The 21197-nt window shown below is 43.0% G+C and overlaps 1 protein-coding gene across 2 annotated transcripts in view; it reads right to left on the minus strand.

The window, feature by feature from the left end:
• The window catches only part of PLCZ1 (phospholipase C zeta 1), a 180275-nt gene that overhangs the window by 143255 nt on the left and 15823 nt on the right, over window positions 1-21197 (minus strand). For both annotated transcript variants that reach the window (XM_029597339.1, XM_029597340.1), the window contains 2 exons: window positions 3382-3583; window positions 1245-1389 (listed from right to left, as the gene is read on the minus strand). In XM_029597339.1, the coding sequence (XP_029453199.1) occupies window positions 1245-1389; window positions 3382-3583 (347 nt within the window). The remainder of the gene's footprint in view (window positions 1-1244; window positions 1390-3381; window positions 3584-21197) is intronic.

Consider the following 21197-nt stretch of genomic DNA (forward strand, 5'->3'; position numbering starts at 1 on the left):
GGTGCAGGGAAAAAAGAGGTGAGCATGAGAGGTCGCAGCCGTCTGCGACAAACAAGTGCAATAAGGGGAATGAGAGACAACATGGGGAAAGAATAAATGGATTAGAGACAAGGGCAAGGGAATCAGAGACATCATGATGACGAATAACTGGATGAGAGACAGGGGAATGAGACACATTACGGGGAAAATTAAGTGGATGAGATCCAGGTGAATGAGAGACACCATTATTGCTTATACATGTTACACTCAATGAACTGCAGAAGGTCATTCTCTTTTGTACAACGTAAATATTAAGATGAGCATTAGCAGTATAAAATCCTATACAGCATCCTCCAGCATATGAGTAAGTTTCATTCCTGTCATGAATGAACAAAATCTGACCCATTTTGAGACATTGCCTCCATCAGAATTAAATTTATGTAAAATTAATTCCTGTAGGATCAGTGCTACAAGATTATAGAATTATAGAGAAGTTTTTAGAAGGATTTACTCACAATAAACTACAGTCTTATGAAAATTGCCCAAGGAGGAGTTTTTGCATATAAAAGTACATGCAAATGCCATCTTTGTGTTCACTTTTTCACACACTAAAAGGAGGCATTCCGAGGAGAGACAGAAAGCATGTGTGCAAACACTTTTTAGTTTCCAAACGTAAGCTCAGAACTTCCCCTGAGTGTGGATGTTTCTGCTGGTTTGTGCACTCCCACAAAGTTTCAATGCTGATTGCTTCATTTATTATTTCAATTTATTAATTGCCTTACTCAAGCACTTCAAGTTGATGTACAACAATTTAAATACATAGCTGATCAAAGAAAATACATAATCAACCCCTCCAGTCAAACATTTACTACCCAAATAATTTACACAGTCTTGCAGTATAAAACATAAATCAGCATATACATAAAATCTAAAAATATTAGCAAAAAACATAAAAACAACAAAACAATACAACAAAGCCCCTTAGACAAAATAAAAATAAAACTCCTAAAAAATATAAACATCCTAATTGTACATAAAAGCTCTGCATCATCAAATAACCTATCACAACTATCTAACCCTTCACTCTATCCAGCAAATGCATATGCACAGAAACCAATTTGAAAATTCTGGCTAAGATCTTCAGGTAAAACTTCTCCACAGACTTTAGTCTATTTGGACTGTTTAAAAAGAACCCTCCACAAGTCTATAGTTTTAGAGGTTTGTCAGTATTTCTCCTCAAATTGTAATTTTCGACGTTTACATACCACAAATGCATATTTTTCTATCACTTCAATGACCGTTTTAAACAGAAGTTTGCTTGTTAAAGTGTAACCGTGGTAGACGATTGGGTCTTCATCTGGTCCATCCCAGCAATCAATTTCCAGGCAACGGCACCCTTTGAAAAGCGCACTGCAAGGTACCAAGAGGAAATCTTTTCAATTCTGAATGGGACATTCCAACCTTTCAAAAGGAAATTGGTTTAATAGTGAATAAAGCACTACAACATGCTACAAAGAAATCAGTTTAATAATGAAAAAAGAACTACAACATAGCAAGAGGAAATCAGTTTATTAGTGAAAAGACACAACATATCAAAAGAATATTGGTTTAATAGTAAATAAACCAATTTCCTTAAGGTATGTCTAATAGTGAAAAGAGACATTACAACATACCAAGAGGAAATTGGTTTACTAGTGAATAAAGCCCTACAACATACCAAGAAGAAATCAGTTTAATAGTGAAAAGGATATTACAGCATACCAAGAGGAGACTGGTTTAATAGTGAAAAAGCACTAAACATACCAAAAGGAAATCAATTTATTAGTGAAAAGGACATTACAGAATACAAAGAAGAAATTACATTAATAGTGAAAAGGACATTGCAACATATCAAGAGGAAATTAGTTTAATAGTGAATAGAGCACTACAACATACTACAAAGAAATCAGTTTAATAATGAAAAAAGAACTACAACATAGCAAGAGGAAATCAGTTTATTAGTGAAAAGACACAACATATCAAAAGAATATTGGTTTAATAGTAAATAGACATACCTTAAGGAAATTGGTTTAATAGTGAAAAGAACACTACAACATACCAAGAGGAAATTGGTTTAATAGTGAATAAAGCTCTACAGCATACAAGAGGAAACTGGTATAATAGTGAAAAGAGACATTACAACATACTAGGAGAAAATTGGTTTACTAGTGAATAAAGCCCTACAACATACCAAGAAGAAATCAGTTTAATAGTGAAAAGGATATTACAGCATACCAAGAGGAGACTAGTTTAATAGTGAAAAAGCACTACAATATACCAAAAGGAAATCAATTGATTAGTGAAAAGGACATTACAGAATACAAAGAAGAAATTACATTAATAGTGAAAAGAACATTGCAACATACTAAGAGGAAATAGGTTTAATAGTGAATAGAGCACTACAACATGCCATTAAGAAATCAGTTTAATAGTGAAAAGGACATTACAGAATACCAAGAAGAAATTGGTTTAATAGTGAAAAGGGCATTACAACAAACTAAGAAGGAATTTCTTTAAAGATGCAAAGCATAATACAACATAGCAAGGGGTTAGGCCAGGTGCCTCAGTAGCAGTGCTGTCCACTGCCATTTGGAGGGACCTGGATATGATTTTCTGGCCAGGTCTGAGGCTGGCTGGATAGAGGTGGCTGCGGAGGCAGTGCTCACATCCCCAGTGGGAGAACGAGTTGCAGACATCCAAACAGTGGTGACCCTTAGTAGCTGGATTCGGGGTTCTGAAAGGAGCCCTGGCGCATGGCCCCCAGCCCAGGACTGTTAGTGCAATGACTGGGCTAAGCTGGGAGGAGGTATAAAATAGGATAAAAATCCCCTGGTGCTAGACTCCAGCCTGCTCCCAAGTGATTTGGAAGAGCAAAAGAGCAGGAAGGAACTACCAAGTCAAAATACATAGTACAGTTGTGTGTAAAGGTTTAGGCACCCCTGGTCACACTGTACGTTTCAATGGATTTCTAAGTGATGAAAATGTGACACGTGGATGCAATCCTGAAGCACGTGGAGTGCACCCCGGTGGAGACTGAAGTCCTTCTGAAACTATGATCTACCATCCAAAACAGCCCCCCAAAAACTGAAAACTTCAAATAGAGACCATCACAACTCCAGTCTCTTGCATGGAGAGCTGAAGGGCTCGGTTGTATGTTATAACCACATATTCTCACATATTCTCAGATATTTAAACTATGTTTGTTATAAAATCATCAACGTCCTTCTCATCGTATTCAGATTTAAGTGCCCACGGGAGCTCCTAAGAGTGGGTGGGAGTTCTCAGAGCATTGATTTGAGGCCGGTATGGCTTTATCTAGCTGGAGACAACTTTGGAAGACTTAGTCAGCATGGAACCCCCTACCTTCCGTATCCCCAGAGATGGCTTTGCCCTATCAGCTGATCATCAATCAGGTAGGTATTGTGGGAAGAGGAAATGAAATAGTCACAGAGAGGCAAGGTCATGTCCTGGTAAATCCCTCTCTGATCCTTCCGAAATATGAAGTTTTCCTGGGAGTTCATCATTCTTATAAATCCTTCATACGTCATCGTTTGAGCTCTTTTGGCTGAAAATACAAAGAAAAGAAGGCAGAGTCTGAAGCCCTTGGGCTGACTGTGAAGCGGACTTCATTTGCCCTTCCACAAGGACAATGAAGCCCCGGGTGCTCACAGAGAGCCCTAATCCACCCCTCTTGCAGGCCAATGCAATACGGAGGCGCTAGAACTGGGCGCCCGCTTTCCACCTCTCCCAGGCGCGCGATGCAGGAGGCAGACGCTCGCTAGGGGAAATTGTGCGTCCAGGAGAAATGGCTGTGCGTGGGTTAGGAAAACGCATGCTTCTTAACTGAGGTCCATGACCGCTGGGAAGACTATTTTTTATTATTAGTTTTTTTTTGCTCCCTTTTTTGGTGCCTCTGACTTAATGTCGCCACAATATTAAATCTGAGGAGCTACAGAAAAGCAGTATTTTCTGCTTTTCTGTTAACTTTAGGGGCTTCTCAAGACTTAATGCCTGTTCCGGAGCAGGCTTTAGTTTTACAGACTGAAAATGGGCATGCTGCTGGGTGCACATTTATTTTCTACCAAGGTGGGTAATAACTAATAGGCTCATCAATGTGAATTTACATGTGCTGAGTGCTATGAGCTGGGCTCTGGTTTGCAGGCACTAATCCCCTTATTGCCATAAGGAGTTATGGACATGCGTACAAAACATGTGTCCAAGCGCTCGTTAACCTGTGCGCTAGGCTCAGCGCACGATATTGCATTGGCCTGTTAACAAGTCAAATCAGATACATTTCAGTCCCTTCCCCCATTGCTCCATTCATTTTCCTGAACTGAAAATCTCATTAACTTGCAATAGGATTTGCTTCAGATAACCTGGAAGTGCTCATTTGTGCACGTTTCCCTATTATTTTGTCTTTTATTGCTTTTGTATTTTGTTTCTTGAATATAAAAAGTTGTTCCTTCTGTTATCTACCCTTGTTCGATGTAAACCGATTTGATATGGTGTTTAACCATGAAGGTCGGTATAGAAAAATGCTAAACAAATAAACAAATAAATATTATGGTAAAATAACGTCTGCCTAAAATATTTAGAATACAAAAGTAGAGGTAAATGGTCGTTGAGAAATTCTGCCCTGGCACTTCCATATAACTTTTCCCAAGGGTTCATACCAGCTCCTGCTTGTGAGCTGCCTTAGTGCCAAGCACCGAGCGATGGTAGACATCAACACTTGTTGGCAATTGCCAACCCTTCCAAAGGTTCGAGCACTCTGCTAGCATAGTTTAAGGTGTGTGTGCTTATGAGCTGCCCTGGGCATGATGGCAAACAAGGGAAGCTGAAAGTTCGGGGTGCTTCGTTTCCTGGAAATATGCCGTTCTCCACTAGCATAACTCTTTGGCATCTTTGTGTCATCTGCTTCTTTAAGCAAAGACGAGCATTTCCATTTATAACACATGCTCCTGCCGTGGCTTGCCATATGTGGCCTGCTTGTGCTTTTTCTGCCTCCTGAGCGGGAGATGTGGCTGAGCAGATTGGACGGGCCATATGGTCCTTATCTGCCGTCCTCGTGTTCTCTGTTCCTGGAGTCCCTGTGCTTTCTTACTTGCTACTGAGACTGGAGAGCATAAAACTGAGCTAAGAGTGCAGGTTACACTGAAACATCAGTTGATGTGGGGACTGGGGGCTGTCACCGTGTGCTTACATGTGATTTACGTTTATATAGTGCTCTTAGGCTGCTTTCATTCAGGCTATCTTTTTACATGAGATAAAGCATTTGTTTGAAAAATGAGTCTTCCCTGAGGGCGAATGATGGATTTGTCCAGCTCATGATATGCGAGCACTTCCAGTTCTCTCATTCCCCTTTGACTTCATCATCCTTGGGCCTTTGTGACTTGTTGTCCTGCAGTATTTTTGGCACCACTCTCTTTTTGTTTGGGTTTTTTTTTCCATTTTTGTGACAAGGTTATGGTAGCTCCTTTTTTTGACATCTGCTCGTTCGTTCTAAGGACATGAGGGTTATTCTACGCTCTCAGCCTTGAGCAAAATGCATTAATGGAGGGGATTTTCAAAGAGTTACGTGGGGGTGTGGCATGTGTAAAATGAGCATATCTGAGTAGCATGTATGCTCGTATATGCCACCTTATAAACCTGAAGCATGCGTGCGTATTTGCAGTGACTCATATGAATGTGATCAGGGAAAAAGGAACTGTTTAGGGCATTCCAGAGCAATGCTCGGAGGGTAAGGTATAGGCCCACACATTTCTGAGCTGACGCTGAGTAAACTGGTGGGGGTTCAGGGTAAAGTGCTGGAGGATCTGGGTAAACTGGCGGAGGTATGGGCGAACCAGTAGTGTGAAGGAACAGAGAGTTTCCAATAAAAGCAAACGTAGTCCATGTGCCTATATGTAAAAAATCACCTGAGCTAATGATTTCCAAATTATCCCTAACAACTGAAAAGCAGGTTAATACAAACAAAAAACACACTTTGAAATGTCTGTATGCCAATGCCAGAAGTCTAAGAAGTAAGATAGATTGATTGATTGATTGATTGATTGATTGATTTATTTATTTATTTATTTATTTGGCGCTTTTCTATACTGGCATTCAAGATAGGCATCACATCATGCTGGTTTACATTTAACAGGGGGTGTAAAATATAGATAAATAAATTAAAAAAAAAACTGTAGTAAGTGAAAAGAAAAACTCTGAAGTTACAATAAAACAAGGGAATTCAAAACTGGGAGGAGGAAAGTCTAAAGGAATTTAACAGCGAGAGCAGTTATTTACAATGTTCTAGGAATGTCTGATTGTGGTTGTTGTTGAATTGCGGTTCAGTTGGTGTCTGTAAAGGCTTGTTTAAACAACCACGTCTTAAGCCTTTTTCTGAAAGTTAGAAAGCACGGTTCTTGACGAAGATCCGGTGGAATGGAGTTCCATAGGGATGGTCCTGCTGTAGAGAAAGCCTGGTCTCTAAATGTTATATGATGCGAGGTTTTGGCATGGGGTACATGTAGTGAATCTCTGTAAGATTCTCTGATGGGTCTGGAGGAGGTATGTTTTCTGAATGGGATTTGTAGGTTGAGTGGAGCCTGGTGATAGATGGCTTTATAGATGGTGATAATGGACTTATGAATGATTCTATAGTGGATTGGCAGCCAGTGAGTGTAGGTCTTTAAGGATGGGAGAAATGTGGTCTCTTCTCCTCGTGTTTGTCAGTATTCTGGCTGCTGCATTTTGGACTATCTGAAGAGGTTTGGTATGAGATGAGGGGAGACCTAGTAAGATAGAGTTACAGTAGTCTATCTTAGAGAAGATTATCTTAGAGAAGAAGATTATTTAAGAGAAGAAGATGGGAGCGTTAGAGTGTATAGCAGTAAATGATGAGATTGACATAATTGGCATCACAGAGACTTGGTGGAAGGAGGATAACCAATGGGACGGTGCTATATCAGGGTACAAATTATATCGCATTGATAGGGAGGATCAACTTGGAGGGGGTGTGGCACTTTATGTCCGAGAGAGTATAGAGTCCAACAAGATAAAGATCATACAAGAGACTAAATGCTCAGTAGAATCTATATGAGTAGAAATCCCATGTGTGTTGGGTAAGAGTATAGTGATAGGAGTATACTACCGTCCACCTGGACAAAATAGTCAAACAGACGATGAAATGCTAAGAGAAATCAGGGAAGCTAACCAATTTGGCAGTGCAATAATAATGGGAGATTTCAATTACCCCAATATTGACTGGGTAAATGTAACATCACGACTTGATAGAGACATAAAGTTCCTGGATGGAATAAGCAACTGCTTCATGGAGCAATTGGTTCAGTAACCAACAAGAGAGGGAGCTATTTTAGATTTAATTCTTAGTGGAACGCAGGATTTGGTGAGAGAAGTAACGGTGGTGGGACCACCTGGCAACAGTGATCATAACATGATCAAATTTAAACTAATAACTGGAAGGGGGACAATAAGTAAATCTACAGCTCTAACACTAAACTTTCAAAAGGGAAACTTTGATAAAATGAGGAAAACAGTTAGAAAAAAACTGAAAGTGCAGCTGCAAAGGTTAAAAGTGTTCAACAGGCTTGGACATTGTTTAAAAATACAATCCTAGAGGCGCAGTCCATATGTATTCCACATATTAAGAAAGGTGGAAGGAAGGCAAAACGATTGCCGTCATGGTTAAAAGGTGAGGTGAAAGAGGCTATTTTAGCCAAAAAAACTTCCTTCAAAAATTGGAAGAAGGATCCATCTGAAGAAAATAGGATAAAACATAAGCATTGTCAAGCTAAGTGTAAAACATTGATAAGACAGGTGAAGAGAAAATTTGAAATGAAGTTGGCCATAGAGGCAAAAACTCATAATAAAAACATTTTAAAATATATCTGAAGCAAGAAACCTGTGAGGGAGTTGGTTGGATCATTAGATGACCGAGGGGTTAAAGGGGCTCTTAGGGAAGATAAGGCCACTGCAGAAAGACTAAATGAATTCTTTGCTTCCGTGTTTACTAATGAGGATGTTGGGGAGATACCAGTTCCAGAGATGGTTTTCAGGGGTGATGAGTCAGACAAACTGAACGAAATCATTGTGAACCTGGAAGATGTAGTAGGCCAGATTGACAAACTAAAGAGTAGCAAATCACCTGGACCGGATGGTATGCATCCAAGGGTACTGAAGGAACTAAAAAATGAAATTTCTGCTCTATTATTTAAAATTTGTAAGCTATCATTAAAATCATCCATTGTTCCTGAAGACTGGAGGGTGGCCAATGTAACCCCAATATTTAAAAAAAAGCTCCAGGGGTGATCCGGGTAACTATAGACCAGTGAGCCTGATTTCAGTGCCAGGAAAAATAGTGGAAACTATTCTCAAGATCAAATTCATAGAGCATATAGAAACACAGTCAACATGGATTTACCCAAGGGAAGTCTTGCCTAACAAATCTACTTTATTTTTTTGAAGGGGTTAATTAATATGTGAATAAAGATGAATTGGTAGATGTAGTGTATTTGGATTTTCAGAAGGCATTTGACAAAGTCCCTCATGAGAGGCTTCTAAGAAAACTAAAAAGTCATGGGATAGGAGGCGATGTCCTTTCGTGGATTACAAACTGGTTAAAAGACAGGAAACAGAGAGTAGGATTAAATGGTCAATTTTCTCAGTGGAAAAGGGTAAACAGTGGAGTGCCTCAGGGATCTGTACTTGAATCGGTGCTTTTTAATATATATATAAATGATATGGAAAGGAATATGATGAGTGAGATTATCAAATTTGCGGATGATACAAAATTATTCAGAGTAGTTAAATCACAAGCGGATTGTGATACATTAAAAGAGGACCTTGCAAGACTGGAAGATTGGGCATCCAAATGGGAGATGAAATTTAATGTGGACAAGTGCAAGGTGTTGCACATAGGGAAAAATAAGCCTTGCTGTAGTTACACAATGTTAGGTTCCATATTAGGAGTTACCACCCAGGAAAAAGATCTAGGCATCATAGTGGATAATACTTTAAAATTGTTGGCTCAGTGTGCTGCAGCAGTCAAAAAAGCAAACAGAATGTTAGGAATTATTAGGAAGGGAATGGTTACTAAAATGGAAAATGTCATAATGCTCCATGGTGAGACCGCACCTTGAATTCTGTGTACAATTCTGGTTGCTGCATCTCAAAAAAGATATAGTTGCAATGGAGAAGGTACAGAGAAGGGCGACCAAAATGATAAAGGGGATGGAACAGCTTCCCTATGAGGAAAGGCTGAAGAGGTTAGGGCTGTTCAGCTTGGAGAAGAGATGGCTGAGGGGGTATACAATAGAGGTCTTTAAGATCATGAGAGGTCGTGAATGAGTAGATATGAATCGGTTATTTACACTTTGAATAATCAAAGGACTAGGGGGCACTCCATGAAGTTAGCATGGGGCACATTTAAGACTAATCGGAGAAAATTCTTTTTCACTCAATGCACAATAAAGCTCTGGAATTTGTTGCCAGAGGATGTGGTTAGTGAAGTTAATGTAGCTGGGTTCAAAAAAGGTTTGGATAAGTTCTTGGAGGAGAAGTCCATTAATGGCTATTAATCAATTTTACTTAGGGAATAGCCACTGCTATTAATTGCATCGGTAGCAAGGGATCTTTTTGGTGTTTGGGTAATTGCCAGGTTCTTGTGGCCTGGATTGGTCACTGTTGGAAACAGGATGCTGGGCTTGATGGACCCTTGGTCTGACCCAGCTTGGCAATTTCTTATGTTCTTATGTGATTCCAAGTACACACACAAGTATGTATTTTCAGAAGTGAGTGCAGTAGGCACATAATTATGTAAAATACCTGCCTCCATGTTTAATTCTGGCTTATTATGCATGCTCTGTTACAATTATTATGCATGTAAAATAAACATACGGAATTTCTTGAAATGTGTACAGAAAATCTGTAGGTTCCTGCATTATAAATTGACATGAGCACTCAAACATACATGCATAATTTCAGGGCAGAAATACAGGGCATTTTTTAAAAAGTGTGCAGCTCCTGCCATACAGCAGTGTTTCTCAACCCCTCCTGGAGGCGCACCTAACCCGACAGGTTTCCAGGATATCCATAAAAATCTGCATGAGGTAGATTTGCGTATGCAAATTTATCTCATGCACATTGTTTGTGGCAATCCTGAAAATCTGACTGGCTGTGTGGGAAACGCTCCCAGTTTATAAAATGCTAGCATAAATCCCTGCAGGCCCACCTTGGTGCGCAGATGATGTATTTATTTTATTTATTTATTTCGAGGCTTTTTTATACCGAAGTATAGCGGGATGCCTTCACTCCGGTTTACAGGATAAACAACTTATACATAGTGGTGACCAATTGGTAACTTATACAAATATGAATGTAAGTTTTGAAAGCTGAGATCAATTTGCATACGTATAATGACTTCCACTCAGAGGGGATCCCAGCACCTTTTACAAGGGTGCGCATCGCCTGAAAACGTTCAAACAGCTGGGAAGAGAAAAGGGACAGAGCACAAACGCATTCTCCATGTCATGAGATGACGATGGCAGGTCAGACTTGCAAGGACAGGAAATTAATTGAAGCACTTTGCACTCTTACTTCTCTCGTCAATGCTTTGCCGTGGATGTAGAGCACAGCCATCGATCTTGCAATACTCTTGTTCCCAGTAGGTTTCACTATTGTTGCGCTGAACAATGTCAGGTCCATTAATATGAGTTTATTGTCTGTTTGCATCCTGTCAAGATACATGGAAACTGCCCTTTTCTTGGGCATATAGGTCGCTGAAAGCAAACAAATCCTCTCTTTTGCCACCAGGCAGCTTCATTAGTGGATGTTGAGATCCATGCGTTTCATCTTTGCTGCGTTCGGTTATCTTCAGCATAACGAGCTTGGTGGTTTTTAAATCGAGTTGATTTATTGACTTTGTGGTAAAGAGTAATGAGTACTGTAATGACTTCTGAAGCTGGAGCTTAACTCAGCCATCCGGAGATCAAATCCATCCAATACAGCCAGGGAAGGAGGCTGCAGAGTTACTGTTTAACAAGAAATGAATTGCATGTCATCATCTTTGGCACCTGTTCTCCGGCCTCTCTGTGGGAAACACTCGAGTAGTTTCACGTTCTCACCGCAGAGCCTTTCCAGCTTTTCCTTCAAGCTTACTTGAGAGTACCTGCGAAGGGACAGCTTATGACAATGCCTCCCAAGCCAGGAGCCACATCCATAACAGATCCATTGTATGCCTCGTTCATACTTATCGTGGATATTCAGAAAAACAAATCTGTTAGGCAAGATGCCAAGACCAAGTTGGGAAGCGTTGGTTTAAGGCCTCTTATCTGTTCAGGAGAAGCTCATAGGACAGTGATGGCCAACCTTTTGAGCTCAGTATGTCAAAATTCATGAAAAAACCGAGCATAACTCGGGTGGTGTGTCACTTCTAGAAAAATCCATAATTTTGTGATATTTGTAGCTCTAATCAACAAAGTTATAATTTTAATATATATACTGTATTTATTAATAAAGCAAAAACAAATAATTCTTTACCTTACCTGCTTAGTGTGATGCAGTACGACCTGGCCCAGGGCAGAAACAGCTGAGACACAGCCGAGCAGAAGCTAGTGGTACCAAACTTAGCCACCGGAGGGCGCTGAGGAAGGTAGCAAAGACTACACTTCCCAGGTTCCCCGAACCAACACCTGACCCCTGGCTGGAGCCTGAGCAGGAACAGGTGGAGGAAATTGGGACTGATCCCTATGACTCAGCAGAATCTATGGAGGCTGAAGAAGAGGGTGTGCCCCCGTGGTGGACCTGGCCACAAAAGCCCGGCTCCTCGGAGTCTCTGGAGGAGGAGATGGAGGTAAGCTGGGGAGAGGAAAGCTCCAGCTGTTCCTCTATGGAGGTGGAATAACCAGGAGGTTGGGGGATGGTAAATCCTGTATTGCTGTATGGATGTATGAGACAGGCGGGAAGGCAATTGTGTTTTAAATGCTGTGTACCCTGGGGCTTGTAAGGACAACCCCGCATTAATATAAGGCTGCAGCCGCTGAGCTACAGCACCACATTAAACTCCTTATTGATTAAGCTCCTTTTTCTGTGTACTGCTTGGGAGTGCCAGGACTGGGCCTGGCACTCTGACTAGAGGCTGTGAGGAGTCCATAGCAGCGCTGTGCATGAGCTGTGCAAGGGGACAAGACGTGTCATAGGAGCGAAGCCAGAGGCCTGAAGCCCAGCAAAGCCCCACAGCATGCTGAGCGGAGGGACCTGATCGTGACATTAGTGACTTTTTTGTTGCTGAATTTCATTGGCTAAATCTTCAATTGAAGGTTGGTATTTCGTACACTTCAAGTCCAAGCAAGCGTTACAAACTTCATCTGTCAGTCGGTTTCTTTTATTGGCTCCCATTCATGTTCACACCACTCCCTCCCCATCCCCCAGGCCTGCACACATTCATTCTCACACACACAGACCCCCAGGCAGGCACCCATGCATTCACACACATACACCCCCAGGCAGAGTCCCATTCATACACATTCACACACTAAAGGTAGACCCCCCCTCTCTTTCTTTTGCCAGCAACCTCGGAGCCTCTCTCATTCCTCTGCTGCCACTGTCACTGATGCCGCGTGGCTATTGGGGAGGTGCCGATTGCTGCTACTGACACTGAAATCCATTCTGCTGCCTCCTCTGTGCAGGCCCCGTGGGCTTCCACTTTCTCCATGCTGATCTCGTACATTGTGAGATCCGTTGAGAAAGTGCTATTCTTGCATATTCCCAAAGAGTACATGTGCCAATCACTAAAAAGTACTTTTTTTTTTTTTTTGCCTTTGCTGTCTGATCTTAGTTTTCTAATTGGTTGGTCACAGGCTTTTTTTTCACCTTCCCTTTCTTATTTTTTTGCCAATTCCTTTTATATTGTCTTTTTTTCTGTTTCTTTTTTCTCTATCTTCTTCCCTCAAACACACAGTCACGTTCTCATTCTCACATGCATTTCTCTTTCTCACACACACAGGCTCTCACTGGCACATGCTCTCTCTCATACAATCATTCATACACACAGGCTCTCACTGGCACATGCTCTCTCTCATACAATCATTCATACACACAGGCTCTCACTGGCACATGCTCTCTCATACAATCATTCATACACACAGGCTCTCACTGGCACATGCTCTCTCATACAATCATTCATATACACAGGCTCTCACTGGCACATGCTCTCTCTCTCTCTCACACACACACACACAGGCTCTCACATGCTGTCTCTGCAAACATTCAGGTCCTCTCTCTCAACTCACCTCATACACGCACTCTACGGGCCCTCAGCCTCTCTCTCACCTCTGGGCCTCCTCTTCGCGGGTCGCCGCAGGATGGGCTCTGCAGCGGCCCTGATCTTCTCGGGCCGCGGCAGCCCTGCTACCGGGCCTCTTCCTCTTCTTGGGCCGCTGCGACTTGGGATTCGCAGCGACCCGCGGCGGCTCCTCCTTTTCTGCACGCGCTGATTCGCTTCCTCCTTCCTGCCCACGCGGCTCCGGCAACGTTTACTTCCGGGGCCGCACAGGCAGGAAGGAGGAGCATCAGCGCGTTGTCTTGAGCCTCATCGCTGCGACGCATGAGCCTCCCTGCGCCCGGGGGCATTGGTGGAGGGTAGGGGGAAACTAAAAAACACATTTAAAGGCTTGGCGCAGCTGAAAAAGAAAAGGCTCGGTGCAGCCGATAAAAAAAAAAAAAAAAATTCCTGATAGTCCTCGAAACGCTGTGCGTGTCAGCCAAAACGGCTCGGCGTGTCACCTCTGACACGCGTGTCATAGGTTAGCCATCACTGTCATAGGAGAAGTTAGGATGACTCCCTGCTCTCCTTTTCCAGTCTCTGGAGCTCCTCCTCCATATCTGGGGATAGCTCACCAGTGCGTGCTCTGTGAGGAGCACCTAAGAAGGCCCTGCAGGAGTGCCCAAGGAAGAAGGGAGCCCGCTAGCAGCTGCTGTTCTATCCAGTGGCGTGGCACCCCTCCCCTCCACCTCGTGATGGAGGCCCTATCCAAAACTGTCACTAGCAGGCCCTTAATTTGAACCTCTGCTACTGGTGAGAGCTTTTCGTGAATACAGGATTATAAGGCAGAGGACGTGCCATGCTGGGTTAGACTAAAGGTCCATTGAGCCCAGTATCCTGTCTCTGAAAATGGCCAATCCAGGTGACAGGTATCCGGCAGATCCCAAAGAGCAGATCCATTGCTTGCAACTCACTGCCAGGGATAGCAATGGCTTTCTTTAGTCTTTCTGGCTAACATTGTGTTATGGACTTTTCCTCCAGAAACTTGTTCCAATCCCTTTTAACCCAGCTATGACAGGGGCCTTGTCCACACCCTCCAGTAACAAATTCCACTGCTTGATGGTCTGTTCAGCAAAAAAATATTTTCTACTATTTGTTTTCAATCTGCTACCTGTTGGTTTCATGGCGAGCTCCCCTATTTCTTGTACTATCTAAGAGCGTAAATAAGCATTCTCTATTTATTTACCTGTTCCACCCCACTCGTGATTTTATAAACCTCTACCATATCTCCTCTGTCGTCTCTTCTCCAAGCTGAAGAGTCCTAACCTGTGTAGCCTCTCATCATAGGAGAGCTGTTCCAGCCCCTATTTCATTTTTGTAACCCTTCTCTTTACCTTTTCTAGTTCTGCTATGTCTTTCTTAAGATGGGGCAACCAGAAGTGCACACAGGGTGAAGTAACATCATGCAGCAATACAGAGGCAATATTATATCCGCAGTTATTGTAATGGAAGATTAGAAGGTTTATGTATTCATTTCATTGCAGCTTAGTGATTGCTCCACCGTAAAGTGCCCACTTTATCTATCATCGGTGATTGCAGGTTCTTCTGCAGTAAAGGCCTTGTAGGATCATCCACCCTTTTGAGAAATGTTGCTTGCTAGCCTCTTCTTTTCCAAGCATTACACACCTGGGCTAATCACGAAACTTCTGCCAGATTCTTTCAGAAAGCGCTGAGAATCACTTTATGCAGCAACATTCAGATCACGGCATTTGAAAACCATGTCTGGCCTTGTAGATTCATATCAATTACCAACAAGGGCCCTGAACTTGGTGGTCGGTGAAACAGATAAGTTTGGGAAAATAAGTGTGGGAGCTTGCTGGGCAGACTGGTTGGGCTGATTGGCCTTTTTCTGCCATCATTTCTATGTAACTGTTGCGCCCCTGCCTGTGCTTCATGTGGACAGGGCCTTACCTCCGTGTCCCTGTGCCGCCGCCGCCACTGATTTTCGCGGCCGTGGGAGGCCGACGCTGGCACTATTAGGCCTGGCTGCCCCCGGGCGCTGCTTCCCTCACAGCCGGGAAGCCGCCCTTGTGATCCTTCGCGGCTGGGTGCCGCCTTCGGCCCGCTCTTCAGCCCAGCAAGGACGCCGCTGACGTTGCCTGCCTCTGGGCCCTCCTCCTGTGTGGCTGGAACGCCGCCGTCACGGCCTGCTTCTTCCTGCTCTGTACAGGGCCGCTGTCCAAGGTCCTGCAGCTGCTTCTGGCCTTCCCTTAGGCGCATGGCCGCGCCTCTTCCTTCTTTTTAAAGGGCCAGTGACCACTGTTCCCTCTAAGCTGTGCGCGTGTGCGCGTGCACACGGCCCGTGAAGGCGGCACATGGTACAAAGTTTAGTGCACAGAGTTTTTAATCCTAGAGTTTTTCCAAAAACTAGGCAAATTATTAGGCATAAAATCATTATACTTGCCCAGCAATGATGGGAGACACCTAACATGCGCTACATAATGTCTGTGCCACTCTGTGGGTTAAGAGATTTCTGACTCATCTCTACACAGTCCATAATATTGGTTTAAACACTTGCTCCAAAGTTTCTGTAACCCCAGTGAATTTAGGCTTAAGTGCACACACTGATGCAGCTCTCTGACAGAGGCCAGGATGCCACCTGTTACTTAGAACTGACTGCTAGCCTGCTAGGTCTTTAATGGGAGAGTTCATACGCCCAACCTCCAATGGCATAGCTGCAGCGGTTCAGGTTACAGCGACACAGTGTGGATGGGAGGGATGCTAGAACTGCTAGGCTACACAATATACACGCGTACAAGAATCTATGCTCTGCATCAGCAGCTAGATGACTGAGTGTATATGACGCACTAGATGGGTGAATTTTACCACTCCCTCAACACAGTTGTAAACAATACATATTGAGTGTATATGTGGTAATATAAATCATTTATAAAGAACATTAGAAAAAGATAGTGTCAACTGGTTAAGTTTAAATAAGTTGATAATATTTAAGTTAATTACTATTAAGATAATAAGATTTGAATGCATAAAAACCGAAATGAGTAAAGGTGTTAAACGCAAGAGAACAGCTACATCATTTAAATCCGAATGGCTAGATGAGACTGTTGAAACTAATATCGCAAAGTCACATGGCCTAACTTGTGTAGCCCTACGTGAAATTTTTTCTTATGATGAAGATGAAAGAGTCATTTGTCTGATCTGCGCTGAAGCGAAAGCTGTAGGAGAGTTTTCTACAGGTAAAAGTTGGAACGAGGTCTGGAAACTGGATTTCCTCAAAAGACATCTAATAAGTAAATCTCACATTGACAGTGTAACAAAATTGAAAAATATGAATCCACTATTTCACGGTGGGTTGAAGAACCTGTTACTAGAGACTCCAGGAGAAAAGCAAAGGAGGCAAATCGTTGTAGAACGGAAGCGTTGAAATCCAGATGAGATAAAGGTCCTGATTAACAGCGTCTTGCTAGCCATCAAATTGAACTCCTCTATGCTGGCTGTTACAGATATAAATGAACACATGACCAAATTTGTAAAGCTGCCAAATAATTGGAGAAGTAAAAATTACGCATTTGAATTTCTTAAGTCATCAACAGCGTTGTTCAAAATGATATAATGCAAGACATTTCTATGGCATTGTTCCACACTTTAACCGTTGATGAAAGCACTGACATTTCTTTGACCAAATGCTTAATACTTTACTTTAAGTATCGGCCTAGCAATGCTTTGGATTACAAAGTATCGTTTGGTGGTATTTTGCGATTAGAACATTGCGATGCTGCTTTAATTGTATCTGCCATCAAACTCTTATACAGCAAACAAGTTTGATTTAAGGAAGGTGCTTATGTTTACATCGGACAGAACCTCTGTTATGTTAGGAAGAAAAAATGGAGTAGCAGCACAGTTGAAAAAAGAAATCCCACACCTAATTCAGCAATACTGTGTAGCACATCGTGAAGATTTAGGAATAACTGATACATGGAAAGAAGTCAAACTGATGCAAGACTTTGAAACTCTTATCAGAACTGTGTACTCGATGTTTAGTAGATCTATTTTGAAAAGAGTTAAATTTCAAGAAATCGTTGATGCCTCAGAGCATGATTCAGTAGCATTCAGACCTTTAAATGAAGTGCGATGGCTGTCGAGGCATTTTGCTGTGCTAGCTATAGTTCGAAACTATGCTGTTTTGTTACAATATTTCAAGGAAGAGCGGGGAAAAGACCCAATTGCCAAATACTGTTTCAAGAAGCTGAGCACTTCTGAGTTTAGGGTAGCTCTGGAAATTTTGAATGATGTTCTATCAGATTTGGCTTCATTGTCTCTTCTTCTTCAGAAGAAAGGTTTAACAACTCTAGAAGTTCACCATCTAGCTCGAGGCAAACTGAACAAGATAAGAAGTCAATATCTAACAAGCTCACCTCAGTGGAGTCAAAGTGTTAAAGCACTATTACAGGTACCAACCAATAGTGCAGTCGACACAAGCTCAATGATCACATTTATCAATCTCTTGCGTGTCCATTTGGATGAAAGGTTTCCAGAAGAGGAAGTACAGGTATGGGCTGCATTTGATATTGGGTCACTTGTCAATTGTGACTTCAATTTCAGAATTGATAACATAAATCACTTTGGGCTCAATATAAAGAGTTTCTGCCTGAGGAGTTAACAGTAGTTGATCAATACAACGACTTCAAATTCGTTGTTGCTGAGAAAATCAAAGACAGAGTTGTTTCAAATTTGTCATCTATGTTGTTGTTTATAACTCAAAATGAACAATTCAAAGACCTCGCTGTGTTGATGGATATTGGAGGAACATTCATAGCATCCAGTATAGACTGTGAACGTGGCTTCAGTTTAATGAACGCTACGAAAACCAAATCGCGGAATCAGTTACAGACAGCGCATTTGGATATGATCATGCATGTGAAGAACTAACAACGAGATAGCAGAAATATAGATCTTGACAGAATCTATAATGAATGGACAAATGTCAAAGACTGAAGGGAAAAAATGTAAATATTATGGAATGTGAAGTTGTGAACTGAGTTATGAGGTGCAGTCGCCCAGTATATATGGTATAAAACAAATAAAATGTTACACTTTCTACTTGCTATACCTTAGTAGCCTCTTTAGTTAAGAAGTATATAAACATGTTAACATTTCACTTGGTCTTCACTTCTTCTTTTAACTCATTAGGTTGAGTTGTAAGTTTGAACGCACAATATTAAGTTAAGTTTCGGAAAGGTTGCACACAACAAAATGTTTGCGCACATAGCATGTCAGAAATTAGAGGGAACATTGCCAGTGACAGGAAGTGGCCACAGCCCCTCTGATGTCCAGTCTCCACCCTCTTCCTGGGTCTGCCCTGTAAAAGGGGCTTGCTTCATTCCATCCTTGTCTTCGCATCTATCCAGATGCTCCTGAATACGTCTCTTCAGCCTGATGTCTGTTCCTGAGTCCGGATCCTGATGTCTGTTCCTGAGTCCAGGTCCTGATGTCTATTCCGAGTCCAGATGTTTGTGAGTCCGGATCCTTATGCTTGTTCCAGTCCGGATGTCCATGAGTCCAGATCCCAATGTTCGTTCCAAGGCAGGATGTCCTCGAGTCCGGATCCTGATATCTGCTCCAAGTCCAGATGTCCATGAGTCCAGATCCTGATGCTGTTCCAAGTCCGGATGTCCATGAGTCTAGATCCGGTTCTATGTTCCAAGATTTCCTGTGTTCCAAAGATGTCCCATGTATTGTGTTTGTGGCATTGTGTAGACCCTTAGTCGCAGTGGAGATGACTCCTCCCACAGGGAGGGGCCCCATGGGGAACCACAGCAATAGGCTAACCTCAGAGAGCATACACTTGTAGGTGGAAAGCTTTATTGTACTGCTGTAGATAGATGGTATGAGGCAGGAAGGAAAGTCACTGAAGTCTGCAAGGTGCCAATATGTTCAGACAGTCTCAGATGTAGAAGTCTCACCCAGATGTTCAAGATAGCTAGGAACCTGCAGCGTGGGCAAGGCCGAGTCTGGTGGATGGAGTTGGAGCAACGGATCGTAGAGGTACTCACAGGAGTGCAGCGTCTTCCTGGAAATGATGATGGTGGGACCTTCGGTCCGTGGTGCAGGATACACAGACTGGTAGGCCCTCGAGGAGCGAGTACCCGATAGTATAGAAGATCCTGAAATAAATAGAGAGAGACCCCCGAGGAGCAGTTGTCTAGTTAGTAGAAACCCCGAAGGGTGTTTGGAAGGGAGAGATCCCCACGGAGCAGGTGCCTAGAGCTTTGTAAGGAGCTAGATCCCCGGAAGGTAGCGAGGTGCAACAACGTGTTCCAAGATGTCCCGTATTCCAAGATGTTCCTAGTTCCAAGATGATCCTAGTCCCAAGATGCTCCTTGTTCCCTTCTTGATGTTGTCCTGGTCCTAATGCTCCAGGTCCGGTGGGACCCATGCCTCTGGAGATTCCCTGCTTTTACTCCGAGTTTCCTAGCTCCAAGGTTTTATCTGTTCCCAAGTTCTGAATCCAGAGGCTCTGAGGGGTTTCCACTATCTTGTGCTATGAAACTTCCTGAGCTCGACCCGCTCCCCTCATGGTCCGCGACCAGCTCTCGGCTGTGTAGGGCTCGTAGGGGATAGTGTGGTCCACGACCAGCCCCACGTGCTGTGTAGGGTGCCTGAGGGTCTTGCTCATCCCTGCCTGTGTCTTTGTTCTTTGTCTGAGTCTTCAGTGTGGTCCATGACCAGCCCCATGTGCTGTATTGGGCACCTGAGGGACTCGCCTTCCTTTTCCAAGTCTACGTCTCCAAGTCCACGTCTAAGTCTCCATGTCTCCAAGTCTACATTCCAAGTCTACATCCCAAGTCTACGTTCTAAGTCTTCATCTCCTCGTCTCCATGTCCCAAGTCTTCAACTCTTCATCTCTTCAATCCCAAGTCTTCAACTCCTCGAGAGTCCCAAGCTCCACGTCATACTCAGTGTCAAGCTCCATGTCGTACTCCTCAAGAGTCCCAAGTTCCAAGCTCTTCTCTGATTCTTTGTGCTCTAAGCTTTCCTTGAACTCTCCTATGTTCCAAGTTCCTAGTCCTAGCCAGAGACCTACATTGTACCCCTGTGTTCCAAGCTCCATCCAGCTCTGCTCCTGTGCCACCCAACCTGCACACACACACCTCACCATGGGTGCGACTCATGTCTCTACCTGAGCCATCCAATGGCCCAAGGGCTCCGCTCTCCTATGACCTAAGTGACGTGCACCGAGCCCGCTCCATCAGCCCCAGAAGGCTGCGCTCACAGCAGTATCTATGCATCCATGTTGCCTTTTTATCAATGTGTGTTTCATATGAGCAAGCCCAGCTCAGAAACCTTGTTTGTAAAAATGCTTAATATCGCCATGGTATATGTTGATATTTCAGTTATAGGTTAAATTGCCACAGAATTTACTATGTATTAAAGTAATCAGTGGTTGAACTTACTGTCTGCCCTTTGAAGGAGATCGTATCATCTAGTGCACAATATCACAACAAGTAACAAATACGGTCTCCTGGAGTACAAAGTCAATTTATGCCATTTGGAATGAGAGAGAGACTGTGATTAATTAATCCCTTGTGAGTATTTTTTATTATCTGATTATTTTTATTTATTTATTTATTTTTCGCTTTTATATACCGACATTCATTTTCACATCACATCGGTTTACAGTGTAACTGTTACGAGCGCGCGCGGGCACGGTCGTCTCGGGCGGGTGGTGAGCCCTTGGGCCACGGCAGGACCCCAGGAGGAGCCCAAGGCCACACCGTGGGAGGTGAGCTGAGCAGGCATGGTGAGCCAGGCAGGCAGGAACAGAAGCAGGGAGTCCGACCCTCAGCCGGACCTGCATGCCCATGGTAGCCAACACGGGGAAGTTGACTAATGA

This window comes from Rhinatrema bivittatum, chromosome 4 (assembly GCF_901001135.1).
Source record: "Rhinatrema bivittatum chromosome 4, aRhiBiv1.1, whole genome shotgun sequence".
In the NCBI taxonomy this organism is placed as follows: Eukaryota; Metazoa; Chordata; class Amphibia; order Gymnophiona; family Rhinatrematidae; genus Rhinatrema; species Rhinatrema bivittatum.